Consider the following 12,009-nt stretch of genomic DNA (forward strand, 5'->3'; position numbering starts at 1 on the left):
TAAAATACCCACAATTGGTGTCATACCAGATGGTACTTCTTTGCTGAATATTTTTGTGTATTTGTTGGTTTGCTTTTCTTCCTCACAAAGCAAAATAACACTTAGAATTTAGATATTTTTTTGAAAAGTTTTTAACCAGAATAGATATTCAGATACGGAAATCAAATAGTGCCAAATTGGCTTATGGCTAAAAAACAAACATGTAGTCTCAGAACCAATAAGGATGAATTCATTTCTCACAATTCTAAAATTGAAGAGGTAGGAAAGGAGTTATAAAAGAACCTATGACCTTCATAACCTCATAAAAGCTAAGTGAATATTACAGTATTCTTAGAGCTCTGTGTGAATTCTGAGAAAATGCAATTTAAGAGGATAAAATGGGCATTAGCTACAGGAAAATAATCCATTTTCTCAACATATTTGAACTAATAGCAAATACATCTCACTTTTTTCTTTTTCTTTTTTCTTTAATGCAGTATGAGGCTTTACTACTCTCTTTGCCAGTACCAAAATTATGATAGTTGTTATCTAGATCTTTATTGTGCATATGAAGATTTCTACTTCAACCTTAAAGTGACATCTATGAAACTTTGCCTTAGTAAGCATTGTTTCTCTCTTCCACCAGTTCTGGTCATCTGACTAAGCTAGGTGGAAGCATTATAGTCAGGGGGACTGCAGTGTCTATGGGTTGTAGATCTGAAAAGAACCTTGATAAGTTTTCTTGTTGAAAGATATAAACCCAATATTATTGCAATTAACTGCTGTGTGACCATCTAGAGCAGGGGTGGGCAAACTTTTTGACTCGAGGGCCACAATGGGTTCTTAAACTGGACCGGAGGGCCGGAACAAAAGCATGGATGGAGTGTTTGTGTGAACTAATATAAATTCAAAGTAAACATCATTACATAAAAGGGTACGGTCTTTGCCGGGAGCCGGTCCATCCTTGCTGCTTGACACAGTCGCTGCAGGAAAGAAACATCTGCACAGCATATGTTTCAATGGACCTGGCGTATATAGCATACTGTTCTTAATATGTTTGCTCCCCTTAGCACTATGTGTTTTAACCAAGGTCACCTCTCCGAGAAAGGTTGTTTCCCCAGGTGGGGATTTTTCCCTGAGGTTAGGGAGGGGATACAACCCCTTAATTAAGTGCCAGGCGGGTAGTTAAGCTACATAATCTTTACTCCCTGGAATGGAGATAAGAAACGCCCTAACCTTTGTAATAGAAATTGACAGGATTAAAATCGGCTGGTATAAATACGGATGTAACAAGACAATAAACATCAGATCTTCATCACATCCTCATCACATCCTCATCACATCCTAACCAGAACCTAGCCAGAGAACATGGCAAAAGATCCTGGACAGAACCTGGCTACAGAACTTCACTGGAGAACCTAGACAGAACACGGCAAAAGAACCTGGATAGAACCTGGCTAAAGAACCTGGCTGGAGAACCTGGAGAACCTGGCTGGAGAACCTAGCGAGAGAACATGGCACCAGAACTTGGTTGGAGATCCTGACCAGAACTTCGCTGGAGATCTTGGACAGAACTTGGCTGGGGATCCTGGAGGGAGAACCTCGCTATGCTGATGAACTGAACCCAGTCTCCATGTCATTCATTCTTCGCCGACTCCGTCCACACCTTTGGGGATCCCTGGACCCGCTGGGGTTGGACCCCAGCAGGTCTTTTTTTTTTTAGTTTTATTCATTTCATACAGGCCAGATCCGGCCCGCGGGCCGTAGTTTGCCCACGGCTGATCTAGAGTCTTGGTCCAAAAAATTTGGAGAACTGAATTCTAATGCTGGCTTTAGCACTACTTAACTTTGACAAATCCAAGCTGGGCCTCACCTTCGTATCTGAAGCAGAATACTGTATGGATACGTTTTCCCCAAGCCCACTCTAGAGGAAGTCTGTGCCTTCAGGAAATGGCACAGCACACAACTCTTTATTTTAAAATAAAAATAAAGACAGTCTTAAAGAGGAAACGGCCACAATGGGGAGGGAGGAGTAAATGGCTGAGGAACGTGTAACTCTGGGACAGGGGTCAGTAAACTGGACCCAGCAAGACAAATCCAGCCTGCTGCCTGTCTTATTTTAACAGCTAAGAATGACTTTTTAATTTTTTAAAAATATAGTTTTATTGATTTCAGAAAGGAAGGAAGAGGGAGAGAGAGATAGAAACATCAATGATGAGAGAGACTTCGTCAATCAGCTGCTTCCTGTACTCCACACACTGGGTATCGAGCCCGGGCATGTGCCCTGACTGGGAATCGAAGTGACCCCCTAGTTCAGTGATGGCGAACCTATGACACGCGTGTCAGAGGTGACACTCGAACTCATTTTTTTGGTTGATTTTTCTTTGTTAAATGGCATTTAAATATATAAAATAAATATCAAAAATATAAGTCTTTGTTTTACTATGGTTGCAAATATCAAAAAATTTCTATATGTGACATGGCACCAGAGTTAAGTTAGGGTTTTTCAAAATGCTGACACGCCAAGCTCAAAAGGTTCGCCATCACTGTCCTAGTTCATAGGTCAACACTCAACCACTGAGACATGTCCAGCCGGATGACTTTTTAATTTTTATGGTTTCCTTTAGTCCAAAGAAGAAGAATATTTTAATACATGAAAATGTTATGAAATTCAAATATCAGTGCCCATAAATACAGTTTTATTGAAACATAACCATGCTCATTCATTTACACGGTGTAGTTGCTTTCACACTACAATAAAAGAGTTTATTAGTCATAACAGAGACCTGCAAAGCCTAAAATATTTATTATTTGTCCTTTATGGAAATAGTTTTACAACCCTTCCTCTAAAATATCCAAGGTAGAAATGTCCAGTGGCAGTCAGAATTTAGGTTTTGGAATGATCCACAAGAAGCAATGGTGAGAGTTGATGAAATCAAGAAAGAGCAAAGAGGTCTGGAAAAAACACCTGGTGGAAGATAACTTTTTAAAAAAATTATTTATTTTCTTTATTGATTAAGGTATTACATATGTGTCCTTATCCCCCCATTGCCCTCCCACCCCCCACCCTCACTCATGTCCTCACCCCCCTAGTGTCTGTGTTCATTGGTTATGCTCATATGCATGCATACAAGTCCTTTTGTTGATCTCTCCCCCTTCCCCCCAACCTCCCCTGCCTTCCCTCTGAGGTTTGATGGTCTGATCGATGTTTCTCTGTCTCTGGATCTGTTTTTGTTCATCAGTTTATGTTGTTCATTATATTCCACAAATGAGTGAGATCATGTGAGATCACTTTTGACAACTGGGAGAGGAAGGAATCCCTTAAGGGAGTGAAGAAAGCACAGTTAGAGCATGATATGGTTCCCAAAGATAAGCAACGAGTGAGTTCAAGATGAGTTGGTAAGAGCAGACATGTCAGAGAAATCAGGTAAATTGAATAATAAAACAGCTCACTGGACTTGGTGATTAGAGGGTATTGGTGGCCTCTGAGAAAAGCATTTCTATGAAACCATGTGACATTAGTATGTTTCAAGAAGTCCAGCAGCAAACAGATTTACTCTGGATAGGAAACCAAGAAGATATGTTGGGGTCCAGCCCCAGCAGGTCCAGGGGTTCCCAAAGTTGTGGACGGAGTAGGCGAAGAAGGAATGACACGGAGGCAGCGTTCAGGTGATCATCATAGCCAGGTTCTGTGTTTTATTGTCTGTGTTTATTGTCTTTTCAGATTTAAATGCCTTTTTCACTGCCTGAAGATTTTGACTTTTTTTTTCTCCTTGTTTTTCTCATTTGGATAAGGAGAATCACAGGGACTTTCACTTTTGTGTTTTTAAACCGCCATTGTTCCGTTTTCTTCTTTTCGCCTCTTGGTTAAGTCTGGAAGCACTTCCCGGTCATTGTTTGAGTGATGCCGTTTCCGATCTTTTCTGTCCTTTTCATCTTTTTTCTCTCTTTCTCTGGATCTTTCCCTTGACTTGTCCAATTCTTTCTTGTCTGTTTCTCTCTCCTTACTCTTGATTAGTGGTGAAGGAGTATGAATAAGGTACAGCTTTGCTGAAGATTCCTTGAGTTCGATGAGACTGTCCTTCATTGTGGAGGTATGTGATGGAGAAGGGTGTATATCAATTTTACGGCGTTTTTGTTCCCTTTCAGGCTCAGTAATATCTGATCGGGGAACAGGTGACTTCAAGGGCCCAGAAACTGGTCTTTTTTCTCCTTCTTTAACATTTTCTTTTGATTTTATTTCCTTTGCTCTATCTCTTTCTCTGAATGACTCCTTCTCTATTTCCTTTTCTTGAGTCAATTTTGATTCTGTGTTGGGGACAGTGGCCTTGAATTTCTCACCTTTAGCTTTTTCTTCCTTCTTGAATTTCTCTTTCTCTTTGTTGGTCTTAGGTGTTCTTTCCTTTGTCTCTCTTGCTTTTTCATCTTTCTTTGGCCGTTCTTCCTTTGGTTTTTCTTTACCATCTTTACTAAGTACCCTGGCCTCTGGAGTCTTTTCTCTTTTCTCCTTTTCTTTCCCTTTCTCTTTGTCATTTTCTTTAATGATGTTGCTGCTATTAAAGCCACTATTGCCATTGCTTGAATTGCCTTTGAGTGTGGCACTAGAAGCTTTATTTACAGCTTTCACACCACACTGAGATCTCTCCATTGATTTATCATTCTCCTCAGCACTGCTTTCATGAGATTTAGATGCACTTCCTATGGAAGATGAAGACCCACCTACAGGCCCATTTTGTACACTGGCAACTGCGTTTTCAGGCGTGGGGTCTTTGTGATGAAACTCATTTTCAGGTACCATGTATGACTTCCTACATTTCAACTTCCCAGAGTAGCATTTAGCTAATGCATATAGACGAGACCTTTTTCCTTTTTCTTCTTGGAAGATTTTATGCACTCTTCTTTCCAAAGCCTGACCCAGATTTAAAACTTTCGGGTAATAAGGAAGTATTTTTGTTAGCACAGTCAAGATATTCCTAATGTGAATATAGTCACCTGTTTCAAGGCAATGTACCGCTGCCTTAGTTAGTTTGTAGTGCCATTTATGTACCACATGTCGAAAATTTTCATAGTCTAGTTGATCAGCTTGATTTCCACCATCAAATCCAGTTGCCCGTAATATAGTAAGGAATCCTGGATAATTTCCACATTCCTTTTCATATGTGGCTCTATCACTGTGCCACCTAGTCACAGTCTCTAACATACAGCAAAGAAACCTCCCATATCGACTCGCTTCATTTTCAGTACAGCTTGCAACTGTGAAAATTATGTCAGAGAAAACTCGATCATAGCAAAGAAGTGTGGAAAAATTTGGAGTTTTCTGTTGATGTACCAATTCAACAAAACGAGCACAGTAAACAGCATCAGTTGCTGAAAAAATACATCGAGGAAATATACACAGCTGTAAAAATTTTGTGATGGTCTCATTTTTGGTAGATTTTGCTAAAAGCCAGTTGTCCTTTTCCAGTTTCAGTCTCTGTAGAACTCGCTGTACATGTTCCATCTGTTTCTTTTCTTCTCCAAGAAGCTTGTCCTGAAGAGCACTACAGCGCTCCTTTTCTTTTTTCTTTTTATTTGGAGGCATTTCTTGATTGTCATCAACTGCTTTCATCTGGACTTTAAGTTTACTGACTTCCCGTTCATAGCTGGTGTGTGGAACTGCAAGGTCATACATTGTCAATGACCAGAATGTGGCATAGAATCGAGGGCTGATGTCATCCCAGACTTTGGAAACGTGCAATGAGACTACTGCTTCATGGACAGGGGCCATCACCATTTCACATGATGTTATGTACTTGTGGATTTTATGTTGCTGTTTACTTCCCTTGTCTGATTTTTTAAGTTCATCATATTTGGATGAAATATGGTGTGTATACATTGGCCTAGACAAGAAAAATGCTGCATCATGGGGTATATGAAATTCGTTACAGAGCACATCAATTGAAGGTACTCTCTTTGTGTAATCTTCTGTGCTTAGATTAGATGCTAAAAATCCACCAAACTGTACCAGGGTATCATGACACTGATCATAGAGCCTTCCCACAAGTTCCAAATGTTTCTCTCCACCTTCCTGAAAGATCACCCCATTCCTCTGCTGAGCTATCATCAAACAAAGGGGAAGAGCAAGATCATAGTCCAATAGTGCATCCTTTAATCTCTGGGAGGATTTTTTAGTGTTTCTGATCTGGCCAAAATAACCTCCCTCAGCTTTTAGTTGCTCTCCACCAGTCATGGCCTCTAGTTGCTCCATTGTCATTTCCTCGGTGATTTCTATTCCTGCCATTTTGTGTACCACTTCTTTCAATATAAGCAGGTCAATACTTCTGCCTGCCTTTAGCTGATTAGCCACATATTGCAGAAGAGCAGCAAGATCAATTGGATATTTACAAAAAACTGCACCACAGAAACTAGCAAGATGCCGAAGCCAGCTTGAAATGGTTGTATCATCGTGTTTCATCCTTTCCTTTTCTGGATTTGCTAAAGCTTCAATGATACAATAGGCCAAGACATCATAATTCAATGAAGTGAGGTATTTCAGTGAATCTACGACAGGTGTTATTAAGTTATCATGCGTCTGTATTTGTGCCAAGATATAGTCAAACAAAATAGTTGGATTGCTGTGGCTCAATTTCCCAATTTGTCTTCCAAAAGGCTTCACATTTTCCTTGGTTAGACGTTTCATGATATATTTAGCTTTGTCTATTGTTTGAGCTTTAACTTTTACTAAAAATAGGTGACTGTTGTAAGTTTCATTCTTCCACTGGTCATATAGACGATATCTATGCTGATATGGCAATGTTTTAAACATTCCCCATAGTTCCTCAGTCATACAAGCATTGCAGTCCATTAGAGAAAGAGATGGAAGTAGTACCTGGTCAGTAATGCCAAGTAAACAGCTAAGAATAACTTCCATTTTCTCTTTTTCTTCTTGTGTCCTTCCATCAGACTGAAACTCCTTCATAAAGGATTTGCCTATGCGCACCACTTTTGCAAATAAAATGGGATCACAAGAAAGGTGGGGACCAAGGTAACAGAACATATTGAAGACATCTGTCCTCAAATCCTCAAAGCTCTCTGCTTGTTTTGGTGCTCTCTTATTTTGCAAAGCATTAACAGGTGAGCCTTTAGCACCTTTAGGAACGCCAACTCTTCGGTAGAGGGGCTCAATAGTTATGTGAATAAGCCTGCAAATAGCAAGAGCTATTAGCTTATGGGAAGCAGCATAGTATGGAGGCATCTGATCCATAATGTTCTGCGCATGCTGCCAATCGCCAATCTTTAATAAGGCTTCTAACAAACCAAGTTTTTGGTTGTCAGGTGGCTTTTCTACTTTCTCCTCCTCCTTTTCCTTTTCCTTCTCTTGCTTATCAATTTTTTCAGAAGACAATGCAACCACCTTAAGTTTTCTAACTATTTCCTTAGCTTCCACCATTTCTCGTTTATATTCATCCATAATGCAATTATCAGCTGGAAGAAGATGTACATAAAGATCATTTAAATCAATAAGATTAACTTGTAGGAGCACTGCTGCAACTCTGTATAAAGATGAAGGAGTCTCTCCATTCGGCTCCTGGTAAAACTTGAATTTGAACACAAGTATATGACAAAGTGTTTTCGGTTCACACATATTCATATAAGATTCTAATAAAGATATAAAGAAGTCATTATATTCTGGTCTGCATTCAAACACATCTAAAATGACACCCAAAACTCTATTGGGATCTAGATTAAAGCATCCTATTAAAGATTTGATATTTTCTAAGATTAAATCACTAGTAATATTTCCCGATAAATCTTGCCCCAATTCAGCAATCAGCTTAGCATACCCTTCATTCTCTTCTCTTAACAAATTGAACCTTTGCTGCTTATAAAAGAGTTTTGTCTTGATTTTAACTGACCTTTGATTAAATTGCTGTGATTGTTTGATAAGTCCTAATGATTCCAATGTTTCTGGATCCAGGCGTTCCTTTAGAATCGTGTCTGAAAGGAAATGCAAACACGCTAATACCAATTGCGTAAAACAGTCTCTCTTGCTCTTCTCTTCTAAACCGGTTGTCTCAATATCTAACATGTAAAAGACATCAGCAAGGATGGAGGGCATATCCTCACGAAATTCGCTGATGTCATTTAAAACATCAGCTGCTTGTTCAGGCTTCAGATTTCTGTTAATGACATGGTGTGATAACTCATAGAGAGCTCGCTGGAAATCTCTGTAAGTCGAACTGCCGTGGCTCTTGTTTTCGCTGAGAAGCCGACATAAGTCCAAAAGGTCGCCTCTCCCTGATTTCTCCCAGTTCTTTATCCACTCGACGGGGACCAACACCGAGGCTGCCTCCATCTTCCCCGCCTTAGTGACAGAGGCCCAGAAGGTCCAGAGGTCCCCAAAGGTGTGGACAGAGTCAGCGAAGAAGGAATGACACGAAGACAGCGTTCAGTTGATCATCATAGCCAAGTTCTGTCCAGGTTCTCCAGCCAGGTTCTGTCCAACCCCAACAGATCCGGGGTCCCCAAAGGTGTGGACAGAGTTGGCGAAGAAGGAATGACACGGAGACAGCGTTCAGTTGATCAGCAGCCTAGCCAGGATCTCTAGCCAGGATCTCCAGCCAGGTTCTGTCTAGGATCTCCAGCCAGGTTCTGTGTCTTATTGTCTTGTTACATCTGTATTTATACCAGTTGATTTTAATCCTATCAATTTCTATTCCAAAGGTTAGGGCGTTTCTTATCTCCATTCCAGGGAGTAAAGATTATGTAGCTTAAGCGTGATTGTTCATAGTTAAAGTGATTAACTACCCGCCTGGCACCTAATTAAGGGGTTTTATTCCCTCCCTAACTTCAGGGGAAAATCCCTACCTGGGGAAACAACCTTTCTAGGAGAGGTGACCTTGGTTAAAACACATAGCACCAAGAAGGTGAGCAAACATATTAAGAACAGTATGCCATATACGCCAGGTCCCTTGAAACATATGCTGTGCAGATGTTTCTTCCCTGCAGCGACTGTGTCAAGCAGCAAGGATGGACCGTCTTTCAGCAGATTCTCCCTTTTTTATTTTTTAAATGATAGCGCATGTAAATCAGCGGCCACCTCTTGGATTGGGTTGTTTAAGACTCGGAAGAAGACTTTTTTTTTTTGCCAACAGGTCAGTCCAAGGCTTAACCCTATACCGGCTCCTCACATCTCACCCCCCCCCCCTTTTTTTTAAGCTACTATAATGAAAGTTTTCAAGCATCAAGAACAAAACTCTGGCTATTAAAACAATAACAAGACAATGCCAGTGCAAAACCCAAAACATTTTAAAACTTAAACATAACATTTTTAAAACTAGTAAGAATAATAAAACAATGGCAATGCAAAACAGCAATAAGTGAGTTTCTGCTAAATGAGAGTTTCTTTTGCTGATTTACTCAGAGTCCTCGGACTTGGCTGAGAGAGTAGCTTCCACTTCTTGCTTTTCTACCATCTGCTGGGCCTCAGTTGTCTTCTGGCAAAGATAATAATCTGTAGAGTTTGAAAAACCAAGGGAAGTTGACTTTTGTTTGCTTGCTTGTTTGTTGATTTTCAAGCGAGAATTGAATATTTGTAGGCCTAACAAAAGCATAGAGATGAGAGAAAATACAGAGACAGAAAGCTGAGCAAACACCAGGAAAAGGAATAAAGAAGAGGTTGAAGGTATGACTAAAAGTTGAATATGGAAAGGGCAAAGCTCCCTCTGAAGCAATAAGGAAGAAAGAAAAAAGTGGAAGCACAAAGAAAATTTGGAGGGGGAGGTGAAAAAGGGTGTAATGGCAGGAAGTGACAAGGTCACCTACATAGAATAAGAGAGCTGGGATTATGATGGGACATTCCAGGAGGATAAACCAATAACTTCCTGTATGAAGCTATATAGTTCATTGGGGGGGGGAGGGGGGCACGGTTAGTATTTGACATGGTTTTGTAATATTTCCCAAAATTTTTGGTAGCTTAGGTGTAGAGATGATCAGAGACTGAGATTACTATGGAAGACTCAAGAAAAGTTAAGGGGTGGAATGAGTGTTCAAGCAGACAGTGTTTAAATAATTTCTCCAAACTGGTTGGTAGAGCAAGAGACACCAGAAGAAACTTGATCAGCTAAGATTAAAAAAAAAAAAAAAAAGGCTTGAGACAAATGAGACCAAAATGCCATTTAAGATGAAGGAGTACAAAAGATAGAAATCAATGAAGATAAGTAAAAAGGACCCCTATCATCACCACCACCAAATTTAAGATCTTGGAGAATTGAAAATAAGGTACCTGGCCATTGTAGGTACTATGGGGATCTCAGAAGAAATCTGAAAATGTAACTCTAGAAATATATGCTTTACCTTGGAAGGCCCTCATTCCTCGGGAAGGTTTTTTGTTCCATGGATGCTTCCCAGGGTCTTGTAGGTGGAGGTGATCAGAAAGACCAGATAAGTGATGTCTGAGCTGTTACCAATGGGACTAGGCCACAGAGACTATCCTTAGCCAGAGAATGTTAACCTCAACCTAAGGTTGAAAGTGAGTAGTCCTTTGGAATGGAGTTGAACAATGACTCAACTCATTGGCTTTGGCTCACTGGGCTCCCTTTCCTTCCCTTCCAGGGAAACAGTTTGAATGAATAGTAGCTGTGAAATACTCCCTGGAGAACAAGACTCCTATACACTAATAAATACTAAATGCTTTCACTACAATTTAAATGAATGACTTGCTTCCCTCCCCCTCCTTCCCACCATGCCTCACAATGAATGGCATGAGAATGACATTTTTTTCCAAAATGTTACACATTAATATAAATTTGTTGTAAAATCATGAATGTCTACCAGTTTTGTTGTGTGGGTTTTTGGTTTTTTTTTAGTTATTGTTGTTGTTTTATATTTTTATTGATTTCAGAGAGGAAGAGAGAGGGAGATAGAAACATCAATGATGAGAGAGAATAATTGATCGGTTGCCTACTGCATGTTGCCCACTGGGAACCAAGCCAGAAATCTGGTCATGTGCCCTGACTGGGAACCAAACTGTGACCTCCTGGTTCATAGGTCGATGCCCAACTGGTTGGCTGTGCTCTTCCAGTTTTGTTGATTAAAAACTAATTTGCATAAACATTTGAGGAATGGTGGGAGGGAAATTAATAAATACCTGAACCATTCAATTATTTGAAGTACCTAGGTATTAAAATTTACTAAAGGATCATTTCAACGTGTATTTAGCACATTAGTGATTTTGGGGGGTCATTTGAAATGAAAAACATTTTTTTCAGCTCCCATTTTACCTCTTCTCCCCTTGCCCCTAGCCCCAAAATATTCCTTCAGAGATTCAGCAAAAATAAGAAAGGATTCACACATTACAGAAAGCAGGTAATTTCCTAGTCTTCATGACAAGTACACTAGCTCTCCCACAGAGAAACCAGTTGGATGACAATTTTAGGATAATTGAATTGCTTGATGCTTTTCAAGGTGTTGGGAAACCAGTGCTGTAAAAACCAATTTTTTCCCCTAGTGCTACCTGTAGTTTCCTGCGATGGGAGATTTTCTGTTTACCTATTAAAAACAAAACACAGAGCCAGGTTTGCATGTTCGTGAGTGGGTTTGTTATACAATGACCATGAAAAGGAACCACCTGGTAATCTAAATGAAAACAAACTGAGTTGCCTGAATTTTCCATAAATCAGTTATAATCATTGGGAGTGGACAAAAAATACCTGTATAAAAGAGAATTGTAGATCCTAATTATAAATCATGTAAGGGTAAAAGAGTTACCATTGTTTCCCTTTTGGATGGAGATTTGGGCTCTCAGGTATGAAACAATTAATAATGATACTAAACAAAAGGATTGGTAATTATGAAAGAGACTAATGCACATAAAGAAAAGTCTCTGGCTGCGACCAGCCATGGAGCTGAACAGAAAGGCAATGATTTAGGCTTCTGGCTGTTAAGCTTGAATGTGCCCCTAGAACTGCCTTCGTGGCTGGTTAAACCAAGTTGCTGGACTCCACCCCCAGAGTTTATGATTCAGTGGATCTGAGGGGGCCATAGGGAGGG

General features: G+C 40.0%; 1 protein-coding gene across 1 annotated transcript; it reads right to left on the reverse strand.

Moving 5' to 3' along the window:
• Positions 1–3,705: 3,705 nt before the first annotated feature.
• LOC102417927 (THO complex subunit 2-like) lies at positions 3,706–8,314 on the reverse strand. Its single transcript, XM_014457501.1, is given in 2 exon segments — positions 3,706–3,747; positions 3,749–8,314. Coding segments are annotated over 2 exon segments (4,608 nt in total).
• Positions 8,315–12,009: the final 3,695 nt, after the last annotated feature.

The sequence above is a fragment of the Myotis lucifugus genome, unplaced genomic scaffold (genome assembly GCF_000147115.1).
Source record: "Myotis lucifugus unplaced genomic scaffold, Myoluc2.0 scaffold_78, whole genome shotgun sequence".
Lineage (NCBI taxonomy): Eukaryota > Metazoa > Chordata > Mammalia > Chiroptera > Vespertilionidae > Myotis > Myotis lucifugus.